Source organism: Leptodactylus fuscus, unplaced genomic scaffold (genome assembly GCF_031893055.1).
Source record: "Leptodactylus fuscus isolate aLepFus1 unplaced genomic scaffold, aLepFus1.hap2 HAP2_SCAFFOLD_630, whole genome shotgun sequence".
Lineage (NCBI taxonomy): Eukaryota > Metazoa > Chordata > Amphibia > Anura > Leptodactylidae > Leptodactylus > Leptodactylus fuscus.
In genome coordinates, this window is record NW_027440663.1 from 22,536 (window position 1) to 41,438 (window position 18,903).

Here is an 18,903-nt window from a genome sequence, read left to right on the forward strand (position 1 = left end):
TGCAGCTCTAGTAAGGCTCAGTGTCTCTCCCATCCTCGGTCTGTGGAGGTGCTGCAGCTCTAGTAAGGCTCAGTGTCTCTCCCATCCTTGGTCTGTGGAGGTGCTGCAGCTCTAGTAAGACTCAGTGTCTATCCCATCCTCAGTCTGTGGAGGTGCTGCAGCTCTAGTAAGGCTCAGTGTCTCTCCCATCCTCGGTCTGTGGAGGTGCTGCAGCTCTAGTAAGGCTCAGTGTCTCTCCTATCCTTGGTCTGTGGAGGCGCTGCAGCTCTAGTATGGCTCAGTGTCTCTCCCATCCTCGGTCTGTGGAGGCGCTGCAGCTCTAGTAAGGCTCAGTGTCTCTCCCATCCTCGGTCTGAGGAGGCGCTGCAGCTCTAGTAAGGCTCAGTGTCTCTCCCATCCTCGGTCTGCGAAGGCGCTGCAGCTCTAGTAAGGCTCAGTGTCTCTCCCATCCTCGGTCTGCGGAGGTGCTGCAGCTCTAGTAAGGCTCAGTGTCTCTCCCATCCTCGGTCTGTGGAGGCGCTGCAGCTCTAGTAAGGCTCAGTGTCTCTCTCATCCTCAGTCTGTGGAGGTGCTGCAGCTCTAGTAAGGCTCAGTGTCTCTGCCATCCTCTGTCTGTGGAGGTGCTGCAGCTCTAGTAAGGCTCAGTGTCTCTCCCATCCTCGGTCTCTGGAGGTGCTGCAGCTCTAGTAAGGCTCAGCGTCTCTCCCATCCTCGATCTGTGGAGGTGCTGCAGCTCTAGTAAGGCTCAGTGTCTCTCCCATCCTCGGTCTGCGAAGGCGCTGCAGCTCTAGTAAGGCTCAGTGTCTCTGCCATCCTCGGTCTGTGGAGGTGCTGCAGCTCTAGTAAGGCTCAGTGTCTCTCCCATCCTCGGTCTGTGGAGGTGCTGCAGCTCTAGTAAGGCTCAGTGTCTCTCCTATCCTTGGTCTGTGGAGGCGCTGCAGCTCTAGTATGGCTCAGTGTCTCTCCCATCCTCGGTCTGTGGAGGCGCTGCAGCTCTAGTAAGGCTCAGTGTCTCTCCCATCCTCGGTCTGAGGAGGCGCTGCAGCTCTAGTAAGGCTCAGTGTCTCTCCCATCCTCGGTCTGCGAAGGCGCTGCAGCTCTAGTAAGGCTCAGTGTCTCTCCCATCCTCGGTCTGCGGAGGTGCTGCAGCTCTAGTAAGGCTCAGTGTCTCTCCCATCCTCGGTCTGTGGAGGCGCTGCAGCTCTAGTAAGGCTCAGTGTCTCTCTCATCCTCAGTCTGTGGAGGTGCTGCTGCTCTAGTAAGGCTCAGTGTCTCTCCCATCCTCGGTCTCTGGAGGTGCTGCAGCTCTAGTAAGGCTCAGCGTCTCTCCCATCCTCGATCTGTGGAGGTGCTGCAGCTCTAGTAAGGCTCAGTGTCTCTCCCATCCTCGGTCTGCGAAGGCGCTGCAGCTCTAGTAAGGCTCAGTGTCTCTCCCATCCTCGATCTGTGGAGGTGCTGCAGCTCTAGTAAGGCTCAGTGTCTCTCCCATCCTCGGTCTGTGGAGGCGCTGCAGCTCTAGTAAGGCTCAGTGTCTCTCCCATCCTCGGTCTGTGGAGGCGCTGCAGCTCTAGTAAGGCTCAGTGTCTCTCTCATCCTCAGTCTGTGGAGGTGCTGCAGCTCTAGTAAGGCTCAGTGTCTCTGCCATCCTCTGTCTGTGGAAGTGCTGCAGCTCTAGTAAGGCTCAGTGTCTCTCCCATCCTCGGTCTCTGGAGGTGCTGCAGCTCTAGTAAGGCTCAGCGTCTCTCCCATCCTCGATCTGTGGAGGTGCTGCAGCTCTAGTAAGGCTCAGTGTCTCTCCCATCCTCGGTCTGCGAAGGCGCTGCACCTCTAGTAAGGCTCAGTGTCTCTCCCATCCTCGGTCTGTGGAGGTGCTGCAGCTCTAGTAAGGCTCAGTGTCTCTCCCATCCTTGGTCTGGGGAGGTGCTGCAGCTCTAGTAAGGCTCAGTGTCTCTCCCATCCTCGGTCTGTGGAGGTGTTGCAGCTCTAGTAAGGCTCAGTGTCTCTCCCATCCTCGGTCTGCGAAGGCGCTGCAGCTCTAGTAAGGCTCAGTGTCTCTCCCATCCTCGGTCTGTGGAGGTGCTGAAGCTCTAGTAAGGCTCAGTGTCTCTCCCATCCTCGGTCTGTGGAGGCGCTGCAGCTCTAGTAAGGCTCAGTGTCTCTCTCATCCTTAGTCTGTGGAGGTGCTGCAGCTCTAGTACGGCTCAGTGTCTCTGCCATCCTCGGTATCTGGAGGTGCTGCAGCTCTAGTAAGGCTCAGCGTCTCTCCCATCCTCGATCTGTGGAGGTGCTGCAGCTCTAGTAAGGCTCAGTGTCTCTCCCATCCTCGGTCTGCGAAGGCGCTGCAGCTCTAGTAAGGCTCAGTGTCTCTCCCATCCTCGATCTGTGGAGGTGCTGCAGCTCTAGTAAGGCTCAGTGTCTCTCCCATCCTCGGTCTGTGGAGGTGCTGCAGCTCTAGTAAGGCTCAGTGTCTCTCCCATCCTCGGTCTGTGGAGGTGTTGCAGCTCTAGTAAGGCTCAGTGTCTCTCCCATCCTCGGTCTGTGGAGGTGCTGCAGCTCTAGTAAGGCTCAGTGTCTCTGCCATCCTTGGTCTGGGGAGGTGCTGCAGCTCTAGTAAGGCTCAGTGTCTCTCCCATCGTGCGGAGGAGGTGCTGCAGCTCTAGTAAGGCTCAGTGTCTCTCTCATCCTCGGTCTGTGGAGGTGCTGCAGCTCTAGTAAGGCTCAGTGTCTCTCTCATCCTCGTCTGTGGAGATGCTACAGCTCTAGTAAGGCTCAGTGTCTCTCCCATCGTGCGGAGGAGGTGCTGCAGCTCTAGTAAGGCTCAGTGTCTCTCCCATCCTCGGTCTGCGGAGGTGCTGCAGCTCTAGTAAGGCTCAGTGTCTCTCCCATTGTGCGGAGGAGGTGCTGCAGCTCTAGTAAGGCTCAGTGTCTCTCCCATCCTCGGTCTGCGAAGGCGCTGCAGCTCTAGTAAGGCTCAGTGTCTCTGCCATCCTCGCTCTCTGGAGGTGCTGCAGCTCTAGTAAGGCTCAGTGTCTCTCCCATCCTCGGTCTGCGAAGGCGCTGCAGCTCTAGTAAGGCTCAGTGTCTCTCCCATCCTCGGTCTGTGGAGGTGCTGCAGCTCTAGTAAGGCTCAGTGTCTCTCCCATCGTGCGGAGGAGGTGCTGCAGTTCTAGTAAGGCTCAGTGTCTCTCCCATCCTCGGTCTCTGGAGGTGCTGCAGCTCTAGTAAGGCTCAGTGTCTCTCCCATCCTCGGTCTGCGAAGGCGCTGCAGCTCTAGTAAGGCTCAGTGTCTCTGCCATCCTCGCTCTCTGGAGGTGCTGCAGCTCTAGTAAGGCTCAGTGTCTCTCCCATCCTCGGTCTGTGGAGGTGCTGCAGCTCTAGTAAGGCTCAGTGTCTCTCCCATCCTCAGTCTGTGGAGGTGCTGCAGCTCTAGTAAGGCTCAGTGTCTCTCCCATCCTCGGTCTGTGGAGGTGCTGCAGCTCTAGTAAGGCTCAGTGTCTCTCCCATCCTTGGTCTGTGGAGGTGCTGCAGCTCTAGTAAGACTCAGTGTCTCTCCCATCCTCAGTCTGTGGAGGTGCTGCAGCTCTAGTAAGGCTCAGTGTCTCTCCCATCCTCGGTCTGTGGAGGTGCTGCAGCTCTAGTAAGGCTCAGTGTCTCTCCTATCCTTGGTCTGTGGAGGCGCTGCAGCTCTAGTATGGCTCAGTGTCTCTCCCATCCTCGGTCTGTGGAGGCGCTGCAGCTCTAGTAAGGCTCAGTGTCTCTCCCATCCTCGGTCTGAGGAGGCACTGCAGCTCTAGTAAGGCTCAGTGTCTCTCCCATCCTCGGTCTGCGAAGGCGCTGCAGCTCTAGTAAGGCTCAGTGTCTCTCCCATCCTCGGTCTGCGGAGGTGCTGCAGCTCTAGTAAGGCTCAGTGTCTCTCCCATCCTCGGTCTGTGGAGGCGCTGCAGCTCTAGTAAGGCTCAGTGTCTCTCTCATCCTCAGTCTGTGGAGGTGCTGCAGCTCTAGTAAGGCTCAGTGTCTCTGCCATCCTCTGTCTGTGGAGGTGCTGCAGCTCTAGTAAGGCTCAGTGTCTCTCCCATCCTCGGTCTCTGGAGGTGCTGCAGCTCTAGTAAGGCTCAGCGTCTCTCCCATCCTCGATCTGTGGAGGTGCTGCAGCTCTAGTAAGGCTCAGTGTCTCTCCCATCCTCGGTCTGCGAAGGCGCTGCAGCTCTAGTAAGGCTCAGTGTCTCTCCCATCCTCGGTCTGTGGAGGTGCTGCAGCTCTAGTAAGGCTCAGTGTCTCTCCCATCCTTGGTCTGGGGAGGTGCTGCAGCTCTAGTAAGGCTCAGTGTCTCTCCCATCCTCGGTCTGTGGAGGTGTTGCAGCTCTAGTAAGGCTCAGTGTCTCTCCCATCCTCGGTCTGCGAAGGCGCTGCAGCTCTAGTAAGGCTCAGTGTCTCTCCCATCCTCGGTCTGCGAAGGCGCTGCAGCTCTGCCACACTTATTGGATTGATGTGGGATTGTAAGTGTTTTGTCTCTACCAGGCTTGTATTGTGCGGAGGAGGCAGAGATCAGCGTCATTCACTGCAGAGGACACCTGGTGGGGGGGGATGATGAGGTGGTAGGGGGTTACTGGTGGGGGTAATGATGGGTCAGTAGGGGGTGCCTCGCTGCGTACATGACAGGTTACTGGGGGGGGGGGATGATGGGCCAGTAGGGGGCGCCTCGCTGTGTACATGACAGGTTACTGGGGAACGATGATGGGCCAGTAGGGGGCGCCTCGCTGTGTACATGACAGGTTACTGGGGGGGGGGGGGGGATGATGGGCCAGTAGGGGGGCGCCTCGCTGCGTACATGACAGGTTACTGGGGGGGGGGGGGGGGGGGATGATGGGCCAGTAGGGGGCGCCTCGCTGTGTACATGACAGGTTACTGGGGAGGGATGATGGGCCAGTAGGGGGGCGCCTCTCTGCGTACATGACAGGTTACTGGGGAGGGATGATGGGCCAGTAGGGGGCGCCTCGCTGTGTACATGACAGGTTACTGGGGGAGGGGGGGGGGGATGATGGGCCAGTAGGGGGCGCCTCGCTGCGTACATGACAGGTTACTGGGGAGGGATGATGGGCCAGTAGGGGGCGCCTCTCTGCGTACATGACAGGTTACTGGGAGGGATGATGGGCCAGTAGGGGGCGCCTCTCTGCGTACATGACAGGTTACTGGGGAGGGATGATGGGCCAGTAGGGGCGCCTCTCTGCGTACATGACAGGTTACTGGGGGGGGGGGGGGGGGGAGGGGATGATGGGCCAGTAGGGGGCGCCTCGCTGTGTACATCACAGGTGTTTCTCCTCCCTGCAGGGACGTCCTCCGGCCTCGTCCTGGTTTTTGACATTCCCGCCAAAGGCACAAACATTACCCTGGCCGAGGTCTTAGCCGAGCACCGAGACCCCATCACTGACATCGCCTGTGAGACCTGCGGGGGGGAGGTGAGTGACCCCTGCTAATGACCCCCACCCCGCCTATACACCGTACCCCTGCTAATGACCCCCACCTATACCCCGTACCCCTGCTAATGACCCCCACCCCACCTATACCCCGTACCCCTGCTAATGACCCCCACCCCGCCTATACTCCGTACCCCTGCTAATGACCCACCCACCCCGCCTATACTCCGTACCCCAGCTAATGACCCCCACCCCGCCTATACTCCGTACCCCAGCTAATGACCCCCACCCCCACCTATACTCCGTACCCCTGCTAATGACCCCCACCCCGCCTATACTCCGTACCCCTGCTAATGACCCCCACCCCGCCTATACCCCGTACCCCTGCTAATGACCCCCACCCCACCTATACCCCGTACCCCTGCTAATGACCCCCACCCCCGCCTATACCCCGTACCCCTGCTAATGACCCCCACCTATACCCCGTACCCCTGCTAATGACCCCCACCCCACCTATACCCCGTACCCCTGCTAATGACACCCACCCCGCCTATACTCCGTACCCCAGCTAATGACCCCCACCCCACCTATACCCCGTACCCCAGCTAATGACCCCCCACCCCACCTATACCCGTACCCCTGCTAATGACCCCCACCCCGCCTATACCCCGTACCCCTGCTAATGACCCCCACCCCACCTATACCCCGTACCCCAGCTAATGACCCCCACCCCACCTATACCCCGTACCCCTGCTAATGACCCCCACCCCGCCTATACCCCGTACCCCGGCTAATGACCCCCACCCCGCCTATACCCCGTACCCCTGCTAATGACCCCCACCCCAACCTATACCCCGTACCCCTGCTAATGACCCCCACCCCGCCTATACCCCGTACCCCTGCTAATGACCCCCCACCTATACCCCGTACCCCTGCTAATGACCCCCCCACCCCACCTATACCCCGTACCCCTGCTAATGACCCCCACCCCGCCTATACTCCGTACCCCAGCTAATGACCCCCCACCCCACCTATACCCCGTACCCCAGCTAATGACCCCCACCCCACCTATACCCCGTACCCCTGCTAATGACCCCCACCCCGCCTATACCCCGTACCCCTGCTAATGACCCCCACCCCACCTATACCCCGTACCCCAGCTAATGACCCCCACCCCCACCTATACCCCGTACCCCTGCTAATGACCCCCACCCCGCCTATACCCCCGTACCCCGGCTAATGACCCCCACCCCGCCTATACCCCGTACCCCTGCTAATGACCCCCACCTATACCCCCGTACCCCAGCTAATGACCCCCACCCCACCTATACCCCGTACCCCTGCTAATGACCCCCACCCGCCTATACCCCGTACCCCTGCTAATGACCCCCACCTATACCCCGTACCCCAGCTAATGACCCCCCACCCCACCTATACCCCGTACCCCTGCTAATGACCCCCACCCCGCCTATACCCCGTACCCCTGCTAATGACCCCCCACCCCACCTATACCCCGTACCCCAGCTAATGACCCCCACCCCCACCTATACCCCGTACCCCTGCTAATGACCCCCCACCCCGCCTATACCCCGTACCCCGGCTAATGACCCCCACCCCGCCTATACCCCGTACCCCTGCTAATGACCCCCCACCCCACCTATACCCCGTACCCCTGCTAATGACCCCCACCCCGCCTATACCCCGTACCCCTGCTAATGACCCCCGCCTATACCCCGTACCCCTGCTAATGACCCCCACCTATACCCCCGTACCCCTGCTAATGACCCCCACCCCACCTTATACCCCCGTTACCCCCTGCTAATGACCCCCACCCCGCCTATACTCCGTACCCCAGCTAATGACCCCCACCCCACCTATACCCCGTACCCCAGCTAATGACCCCCACCCCACCTATACCCCGTACCCCTGCTAATGACCCCCACCCCGCCTATACCCCGTACCCCTGCTAATGACCCCCACCCCACCTATACCCCGTACCCCAGCTAATGACCCCCCACCCCACCTATACCCCGTACCCCTGCTAATGACCCCCACCCCGCCTATACCCCGTACCCCGGCTAATGACCCCCACCCGCCTATACCCCGTACCCTGCTAATGACCCCCACCCCACCTATACCCCGTACCCCTGCTAATGACCCCCACCCCGCCTATACCCCGTACCCCTGCTAATGACCCCCACCTATACCCCGTACCCCTGCTAATTGACCCCCACCCACCTATACCCCGTACCCCTGCTAATGACCCCCACCCCGCCTATACTCCGTACCCCAGTCTAATGACCCCCACCCCACCTATACCCCGTACCCCTGCTAATGACCCCCACACCCCGCCTATACCCCGTACCCCAGCTAATGACCCCCACCCCACCTATACCCCGTACCCCTGCTAATGACCCCCACCCCGTCTATACCCCGTACCCCTGCTAATGACCCCCACCCCGCCTATACACCGTACCCCAGCTAATGACCCCCACCCCGCCTATACCCCGTACCCCTGCTAATGACCCCCACCCCACCTATACTCCGTACCCCAGCTAATGACCCCCACCCCACCTATACCCCGTACCCCTGCTAATGACCCCCACCCCGCCTATACCCCGTACCCCTGCTAATGACCCCACCACCCCACCTATACCCCGTACCCCTGCTAATGACCCCCACCCCACCTATACCCCGTACCCCAGCTAATGACCCCCACCCCGCCTATACCCCGTACCCCGGCTAATGACCCCCACCCCACCTATACCCCGTACCCCTGCTAATGACCCCCACCTATACTCCGTACCCCTGCTAATGACCCCCACCCCGCCTATACCCCGTACCCCTGCTAATGACCCCCACCCCACCTATACCCCGTACCCCTGCTAATGACCCCCACCTATACTCCGTACCCCTGCTAATGACCCCCACCCCGCCTATACCCCGTACCCCTGCTAATGACCCCCACCCCGCCTATACTCCGTACCCCTGCTAATGACCCCCACCCCACCTATACCCCGTACCCCTGCTAATGACCCCCACCCCGCCTATACCCCGTACCCCTGCTAATGACCCCCACCCCGCCTATACCCCGTACCCCTGCTAATGACCCCCACCCCGCCTATACCCCGTACCCCTGCTAATGACCCCCACCCCACCTATACACCGTACCCCTGCTAATGACCCCCACCCCGCCTATACCCCGTACCCCTGCTAATGACCCCCACCCCGCCTATACCCCGTACCCCAGCTAATGACCCCCACCCCGCCTATACCCCGTACCCCGGCTAATGACCCCCACCCCGCCTATACCCCGTACCCCTGCTAATGACCCCCACCCCGCCTATACACCGTACCCCTGCTAATGACCCCCACCCCGCCTATACTCCGTACCCCTGCTAATGACCCCCACCCCGCCTATACACCGTACCCCTGCTAATGACCCCCACCCCGCCTATACCCCGTACCCCGGCTAATGACCCCCACCCCGCCTATACTCCGTACCCCAGCTAATGACCCCCACCCCACCTATACCCCGTACCCCTGCTAATGACCCCCACCCCGCCTATACTCCGTACCCCTGCTAATGACCCCCACCCCACCTATACCCCGTACCCCTGCTAATGACCCCCACCCCACCTATACCCCGTACCCCTGCTAATGACCCCCACCCCGCCTATACACCGTACCCCTGCTAATGACCCCCACCCCGCCTATACCCCGTACCCCAGCTAATGACCCCCACCCCACCTATACCCCGTACCCCTGCTAATGACCCCCACCCCACCTATACCCCGTACCCCTGCTAATGACCCCCACCCCACCTATACTCCGTACCCCTGCTAATGACCCCCACCTATACCCCGTACCCCTGCTAATGACCCCCACCCCGCCTATACCCCGTACCCCTGCTAATGACCCCCACCCCGCCTATACTCCATACCCCTGCTAATGACCCCCACCTATACCCCGTACCCCTGCTAATGACCCCCACCTATACCCCGTACCCCTGCTAATGACCCCCACCCCGCCTATACTCCATACCCCTGCTAATGACCCCCACCCCGCCTATACACCGTACCCCGGCTAATGACCCCCGCCTATACCCCGTACCCCTGACCCCACTGACCTTCTCCTCTGCAGGATCGGCCCGCTGACCTGGTGACGGCCGATGACTCCGGGCTCTTGTGTGTCTGGAAGTCTGGGGAAGATTTCCGGTTGGTGACAAAGATCTCGGCGTACGGGTGAGTGGGTGACGTGGTGGTCCGTATACTGCGGGGGAGGGGGGTATACAGGATATAGGGCCTGACCGTCTCCTCTCTCCTCCAGGGTCACTTGCTCCTCAGTGAAGTTGTGGGACGGGGTGATTGCTGCCGCCTATGGCACCGGGCAGATCCGGCTGTATGATGCCAGCTCTGGAGCCATCACTGTGGAGCTGGACTCGCACGCCCGCTGGATCTACACCCTGGACATCGCACCGGAGACTGGCAGAGTAAGCCCCGCCCACATCTATATACATGTATATACAGTGAGGAGACCCCGCCCTTCTATATAATCCCCGCCCACATCTATATACATGTATATACAGTGAGGAGACCCCGCCCTTCTATATAATCCCCGCCCACATCTATATACATGTGTATACAGTGAGGAGACCCCGCCCTTCTATATAATCTGTTCCCACATCTATATACATGTATATACAGTGAGGAGACCCCACCCTTCTATATAATCTGTGCCCACATCTATATACATGTATATACAGTGAGGAGACCCCGCCCTTCTATATAATCCCCGCCCACATCTATATACATGTGTATATACAGTGAGGAGACCCCGCCCTTCTATATAATCCCCGCCCACATCTATATACATGTATATACAGTGAGGAGACCCCGCCCTTCTATATAATCCCCGCCCACATCTATATACATGTATATACAGTGAGGAGACCCCGCCCTTCTATATAATCTGTGCCCACATCTATATACATGTATCTATACAGTGAGGAGACCCCGCCCTTCTATATAATCCCCGCCCACATCTATATACATGTTTATATACAGTGAGGAGACCCCGCCCTTCTATATAATCCCCGCCCACATCTATATACATGTTTATATACAGTGAGGAGATCCCGCCCTTCTATATAATCCCCGCCCACATCTATATACATGTATATATACAGTGAGGAGATCCCGCCCTTCTATATAATCCCCGCCCACATCTATATATGTATATATACAGTGAGGAGACCCCGCCCTTCTATATAATCCCCGTCCACATCTATATACATGTATATATACAGTGAGGAGATCCCGTCCTTCTATATAATCCCCGCCCACATCTATATACATGTATATACAGTGAGGAGACCCCGCCCTTCTATATAATCCCCGCCCACATCTATATACATGTATATACAGTGAGGAGACCCCGCCCTTCTATATAATCCCCGCCCACATCTATATATGTATATATACAGTGAGGAGACCCCGCCCTTCTATATAATCCCCGCCCACATCTATATACATGTGTATACAGTGAGGAGACCCCGCCCTTCTATATAATCCCCGCCCACATCTATATACATGTATATATACAGTGAGGAGACCCCGCCCTTCTATATAATCCCCGTCCACATCTATATATGTATATATACAGTGAGGAGACCCCGCCCTTCTATATAATCCCCGCCCACATCTATATATGTATATATACAGTGAGGAGACCCCGCCCTTCTATATAATCTGTGCCCACATCTATATACATGTATATACAGTGAGGAGACCCCGCCCTTCTATATAATCCCCGCCCACATCTATATACATGTATATACAGTGAGGAGACCCCGCCCTTCTATATAATCCCCGCCCACATCTATATACATGTTTATATACAGTGAGGAGACCCCGCCCTTCTATATAATCCCCGCCCACATCTATATACATGTTTATATACAGTGAGGAGACCCCGCCCTTCTATATAATCCCCGCCCACATCTATATACATGTATATATACAGTGAGGAGATCCCGCCCTTCTATATAATCCCCGCCCACATCTATATACATGTGTATATACAGTGAGGAGACCCCGCCCTTCTATATAATCCCCGCCCACATCTATATACATGTGTATATACAGTGAGGAGACCCTGCCCTTCTATATAATCCCCGCCCACATCTATATACATGTGTATATACAGTGAGGAGACCCCGCCCTTCTATATAATCCCCGCCCACATCTATATACAAGTTTATATACAGTGAGGAGACCCCGCCCTTCTATATAATCCCCGCCCACATCTATATACATGTTTATATACAGTGAGGAGACCCCGCCCTTCTATATAATCCCCGCCCACATCTATATACATGTTTATATACAGTGAGGAGATCCCGCCCTTCTATATAATCTGTGCCCACATCTATATACATGTGTATACAGTGAGGAGACCCCGCCCTTCTATATAATCCCCGCCCACATCTATATACATGTATATATACAGTGAGGAGATCCCGCCCTTCTATATAATCCCCGCCCACATCTATATACATGTATATACAGTGAGGAGACCCCGCCCTTCTATATAATCCCCACCCACATCTATATACATGTATATACAGTGAGGAGACCCCGCCCACATCTATATAATCCCCGCCCACATCTATATACATGTATATATACAGTGAGGAGACCCCGCCCTTCTATATAATCCCCGCCCACATCTATATACATGTATATACAGTGAGGAGACCCCGCCCTTCTATATAATCCCCGCCCACATCTATATACATGTATATATACAGTGAGGAGACCCCGCCCTCCTATATAATCCCCGCCCACATCTATATACATGTACACTCACCGGCCACTTTATTAGGTCCACCATGCTAGTAACGGGTTGGACCCCCTTTTGCCTTCAGAACTGCCTCAATTCTTCGTGGCATAGATACAACAAGGTGCTGGAAGCATTCCTCAGAGATTTTGCTCCATATTGACATGATGGCATCACACAGTTGCAGTCGCAGATTTGTCGGCTGCACATCCATGATGCGAATCTCCCGTTCCACCACATCCCAAAGATGCTCCTCTATTGGATTGAGATCTGGTGACTGTGGAGGCCATTGGAGTACAGTGAACTCATTGTCATGTTCCAGAAACCAGTCTGAGATGATTCCAGCTTTATGACATGGCATTGCATTATCCTGCTGAAAGTAGCCATCAGATGTTGGGTACATTGTGGTCATAAAGGGATGGACATGGTCAGCAACAATACTCAGGTAGGCTTTGGCGTTGCAACGATGCTCAATTGGTACCAAGGGGCCCAAAGAGTGCCAAGAAAATATTCCCCACACCATGACACCACCACCACCAGCCTGAACCGTTACCGATACAAGGCAGGATGGATCCATGCTTTCATGTTGTTGACGCCAAATTCTGACCCTACCATCCGAATGTCGCAGCAGAAATCGAGACTCATCAGACCAGGCAACGTTTTTCCAATCTTCAATTGTCCAATTTCGATGAGCTTGTGCAAATTGTAGCCTCAGTTTCCTGTTCTTAGCTGAAAGGAGTGGCCCCCGGTGTGGTCTTCTGCTGCTGTAGCCCATCTGTAGCCTCAAAGTTGGCCGTACTGTGCGGCGTTCAGAGATGCTCTTCTGGCTACCTTGGTTGTAACGGGTGGCTATTTGAGTCACTGTTGCCTTTCTATCAGCTGGAACCAGTCTGGCCATTCTCCTCTGACCTCTGGCATCAACAACGCATTTCCGCCCCCCACAGAACTGCCGCTCACTGGATGTTTTTTCTTTTTCGGACCATTCTCTGTAAACCCTAGAGATGGTTGTGCGTGAAAATCCCAGTAGATCAGCAGTTTCTGAAATACTCAGACCAGCCCTTCTGGCACCAACAACCATGCCACGTTCAAAGGCACTCAAATCACCTTTCTTCCCCCCCATACTGATGCTCGGTTTGAACTGCAGGAGATTGTCTTGACCATGTCTACATGCCGAAATGCACTGAGTTGCCGCCATGTGATTGGCTGATTAGAAATTAAGTGTTAACGAGCAGTTGGACAGGTGTACCTAATAAAGTGGCCGGTGAGTGTATATACAGTGAGGAGACCCCACCCTTCTATATAATCCCCGCCCACATCTATATACATGTGTATATACAGTGAGGAGACCCCGCCCTTCTATATAATCCCCGCCCACATCTATATACATGTATATACAGTGAGGAGACCCCGCCCTTCTATATAATCCCCGCCCACATCTATATACATGTATATACAGTGAGGAGACCCCGCCCTTCTATATAATCCCCGCCCACATCTATATACATGTGTATATACAGTGAGGAGACCCCACCCTTCTATATAATCCCCGCCCACATCTATATACATGTATATACAGTGAGGAGACCCCGCCCTTCTATATATAATCCCCGCCCACATCTATATACATGTATATACAGTGAGGAGACCCCGCCCTTCTATATAATCTGTTCCCACATCTATATACATGTATATATACAGTGAGGAGACCCCGCCCACATCTATATACATGTGTATATACAGTGAGGAGACCCCACCCTTCTATATAATCCCCGCCCACATCTATATACATGTATATACAGTGAGGAGACCCCGCCCTTCTATATAATCCCCGCCCACATCTATATATGTATATATACAGTGAGGAGACCCCGCCCTTCTATATAATCCCCGCCCACATCTATATACATGTATATACAGTGAGGAGACCCCGCCCTTCTATATAATCTGTGCCCACATCTATATACATGTGTATATACAGTGAGGAGACCCCACCCTTCTATATAATCTGTGCCCACATCTATATACATGTGTATATACAGTGAGGAGACCCCACCCTTCTATATAATCCCCGCCCACATCTATATACATGTATATACAGTGAGGAGACCCCGCCCTTCTATATAATCCCCGCCCACATCTATATACATGTGTATATACAGTGAGGAGACCCCGCCCTTCTATATAATCCCCGTCCACATCTATATACATGTATATACAGTGAGGAGACCCCGCCCTTCTATATAATCCCCGCCCACATCTATATACATGTGTATATACAGTGAGGAGACCCCGCCCTTCTATATAATCCCCGCCCACATCTATATACATGTGTATATACAGTGAGGAGACCCCGCCCTTCTATATAATCCCCGCCCACATCTATATACATGTGTATACAGTGAGGAGACCCCGCCCACATCTATATACATGTATATATACAGTGAAGAGACCCCGCCCTTCTATATAATCCCCGCCCACATCTATATACATGTATATATACAGTGAGGAGACCCCGCCCTTCTATATAATCCCCGCCCACATCTATATACATGTGTATATACAGTGAGGAGACCCCGCCCTCCTATATAATCCCCGCCCACATCTATATACATGTGTATATACAGTGAGGAGACCCCGCCCTCCTATATAATCCCCACCCACATCTATATACATGTGTATATACAGTGAGGAGACCCCGCCCTCCTATATAATCCCCGCCCACATCTATATACATGTGTATACAGTGAGGAGACCCCGCCCACAGATAGAAATGTCCGACTCCTGTAATCTTCCCCGGCAGATATGTAAGGATGACAGGCAGGTTGGATCACACCCCAAGCCTTATCACAAGGGGGCGCTAACCTGTTTTCCCTGCTGCCTCTTTTGGGTAGTGTACCCCGCGGTGAGGGACCTTACAGGAGCTTTGAGAGGGCAGGTTTATGATTAGGAGGTGCGGGGGGCACAGACTGACCCCCCAGTACAGAGGGAGGTATGATCCACTGACAAGCAGACAGGGGGCGCCGTCACTCCAGGCAGGTGCTGGTCTTGTAGACATGTGCTCTATGTTATGTCCTTGTCTTGTGTCCCTGCAGCTGCTCTCGGGGGCGGAGGACTCCTTTGTCCAGATCTGGCAGCTGAGCCGCTGTGAGGATTCGGGGCTGGTTGAGGTGATGTTTGGTGATGGGGGGGGGGGGGGCCGCCATCTTCCTCCACCCTCTGCTAATTGTCCTGTTGTTTCCTGGGCAGGTGGAGCATCGGCACTCCGAGTGTGTGACGGACACCCAGATCTGTGGGGCGCGCTTCTGTGACCCCCAGGGGTCCTCCTTCGCTGTGACTGGCTATGACCTGAATGAGATCATCAGATATGTGCAATTGTGAGGCGAGGGGGCACCCCGATATTATCAGATACCCCCCTGGAGCACCCCGATATTATCAGATACCCCCTGGAGCACCCCGATATTATCAGATACCCCCCTGGAGCACCCCGATATTATCAGATACCCCCCTGGAGCACCCCGATATTATCAGATACCCCCCTGGAGCACCCCGATATTATCAGATACCCCCTGGAGCACCCCGATATTATCAGATACCCCCCTGGAGCACCCCGATATTATCAGATACCCCCCTGGAGCACCCCGATATTATCAGATACCCCCCTGGAGCACCCCGATATTATCAGATACCCCCCTGGAGCACCCCGATATTATCAGATACCCCCCTGGAGCACCCCGATATTATCAGATACCCCCCTGGAGCACCCCGATATTATCAGATACCCCCCTGGAGCACCCCGATATTATCAGATACCCCCCTGGAGCACCCCGATATTATCAGATACCCCCTGGAGCACCCCGATATTATCAGATACCCCCTGGAGCACCCCGATATTATCAGATACCCCCCTGGAGCACCCCAATATGATCAGATACCCCCTGGAGCACCCCAATATGATCAGATACCCCCTGGAGCACCCCAATATGATCAGATACCCCCTGGAGCACCCCACTCTCACCAGACACCCCCGATCTCCAGGCTGCAGTGTCATACAGGACATGTATATAGAGAGGCTTCCTGGCTGTAGTAATGTTAGTGAGCACAGGGTGTCGCTGTGGAGCCTCCTGGTGCCGGGGGAGGGGGCGCTTTCTATAGATATATATATATATACACGTGTGTGTGTGTACGTGTACGTGTGCGTGTGCATGTGTGTGTGTGGTGGCACCCGCGGGATGACATGTCTATAAATACCACATGGAGCCCAGACCTTGCAGCACGTGACACCTAATACTGCTCCAGCTCTGTCACATGACTCCCACATGACACTGAAATACTCTGTGCTGCGGGATGCTACTTGGATAAGATTTTCTGACTTTACAATAAAGTGTAGAACTATTTCCGGTGAGCCTGGTATTGTGCGGTGTTATGGGAGCGCTGTATGTATTGTACTTACTTGTATATCACCGCCATATACCACAGCGCTGTACAATGTACCTTACATACCACCAAACACAGGGAGAACATACAAACCTATTGCAGATATTGTACTCGGCAGGATATGATCCCAGGGCTGTTCTAGTGCTGACCCCTGAGCCACGTGTCCACTATAAGAGGCAGCTCCACCACTTCTTCCAGAACCTTCTTGTCTTCTCCATAAGCAGCTTCTCTCTCCCAGCTCAGACCTTGTCTGGTCTCAGGGGTGAGAAGCATCAGACGTTCTGCAGGCCATGACTCTGCTCCTATAGGACGAGTGCTGCCCCCTACAGACCCTGTTTCCAGCCGTGACTCTGCTCCTATAGGACGAGTGCTGCCCCCTACAGACCCTGTTTCCGGCCATGACTCTGCTCCTATAGGACGAGTGCTGCCCCCTACAGACTCTGTTTCCGGCCATGACTCTGCTCCTATAGGACGAGTGCTGCCCCCTACAGACCCTGTTTCCGGCTATGACTCTGCTCCTATAGGACGAGTGCTGCCCCCTACAGACCCTGTTTCCGGCCATGACTCTGTTCCTATAGGACGAGTGCTGCCCCCTACAGACCCTGTTTCTGGCCATGACTCTGCTCCTATAGGACGAGTGCTGCCCCCTACAGACCCTGTTTCCGGCCATGACTCTGCTCCTATAGGACGAGTGCTGCCCCCTACAGACCCTGTTTCCGGCTATGACTCTGCTCCTATAGGACGAGTGCTGCCCCCAACAGACCCTGTTTCCGGCCATGACTCTGTTCCTATAGGACGAGTGCTGCCCCCTACAGACCCTGTTTCTGGCCATGACTCTGCTCCTATAGGACGAGTGCTGCCCCCTACAGACCCTGTTTCTGGCCATGACTCTGCTCCTATAGGACGAGTGCTGCCCCCTACAGACCCTGTTTCCGGCCATGACTCTGCTCCTATAGGACGAGTGCTGCCCCCTACAGACCCTGTTTCCGGCCATGACTCTGCTCCTATAGGACGAGTGCTGCCCCCTACAGACCCTGTTTCTGGCCATGACTCTGCTCCTACAGGACGAGTGCTGCCCCCTACAGACCCTGTTTCCGGCCATGACTCTGCTCCTATAGGACGAGTGCTGCCCCCTACAGACCCTGTTTCCGGCCATGACTCTGCTCCTATAGGACGAGTGCTGCCCCCTACAGACCCTGTTTCCGGCCATGACTCTGCTCCTATAGGACGAGTGCTGCCCCCTACAGACCCTGTTTCTGGCCATGACTCTGCTCCTATAGGACGAGTGCTGCCACCTACAGACCCTGTTTCCGGCCATGACTATGTGTCCGATGTATCCAATGTGTCTGATGTATCCAATGTGTCCAATGTATCTGATGTGTCTGATGTATCCGACGTGTCTGATGTGTCCGACGTATCCGATGTGTCCGACGTGTCTGATGTATCCGACGTGTCTGATGTATCCAACGTGTCTGATGTATCCGACGTGTCTGATGTGTCCGACGTGTCTGATGTGTCCGACGTATCCGATGTGTCCGACGTGTCTGATGTATCCGATGTGTCCGACGTGTCTGATGTATCCGATGTGTCCGACGTGTCTGATGTATCCGATGTGTCCGATGTGTCTGATGTATCCGACGTGTCTGATGTGTCCGATGTGTCTGATGTATCTGATGCCACGTGTAATAACCTGGTGATTGGGCAATTCGCGGCTCATTGGATGATTGACGTCTCCATTAGACAGGCCCATCATCGGTCCCGGCCCCTGATAGGATCTGATTGGTTACTTTACACAGATATGTGACCAACTTCTGTCCAATCAGATGAATAGCAAGGTCTATAGTTGTGTGACAATGGCCGCCTGACATCACCAGTGACAGTGATTGTAGTGTGTGACAGACCTCGCCATCACCTCTCGCACCATCCAGGGCACAGCGTCCCTCTCTGTAGTCCTCTCTGGCCGACCACTTCTCTCCTCCATCTGTCTTTGGGAAAACCTCTCGCAATCCCAGGTGTAACCCAGGCTAAGACCTGCATTGGCGAAGGAGCAGGACAATGGACAGCTAGGTGAGGGTGCTATGTGTGTGACCTGTGGATAGATGATGGGTATGGATGGATTCGGTGGCTCCGGCGGCGTTCTGGAGCTTTAGTACATCTGGTCACATGTTCGGCATCAGGCTGACCCCGGCCGCGGTGATTCATGTTATTGTGTGTT

At 55.1% G+C, this 18,903-nt stretch overlaps 1 protein-coding gene across 1 annotated transcript in view; it reads left to right on the top strand.

Annotated features, from left to right (window-relative positions):
* WDR54 (WD repeat domain 54) overlaps window positions 1-15,913 on the top strand; it is a 36,991-nt gene extending 21,078 nt beyond the window's left edge. The window contains exons 5-9 of the mRNA XM_075261923.1: window positions 5,329-5,456; window positions 9,558-9,658; window positions 9,744-9,906; window positions 15,347-15,421; window positions 15,501-15,913. Of these exons, the coding sequence (XP_075118024.1) occupies window positions 5,329-5,456; window positions 9,558-9,658; window positions 9,744-9,906; window positions 15,347-15,421; window positions 15,501-15,632 (599 nt within the window). The 3' untranslated portion in view covers window positions 15,633-15,913. The remainder of the gene's footprint in view (window positions 1-5,328; window positions 5,457-9,557; window positions 9,659-9,743; window positions 9,907-15,346; window positions 15,422-15,500) is intronic.
* Window positions 15,914-18,903: the final 2,990 nt, after the last annotated feature.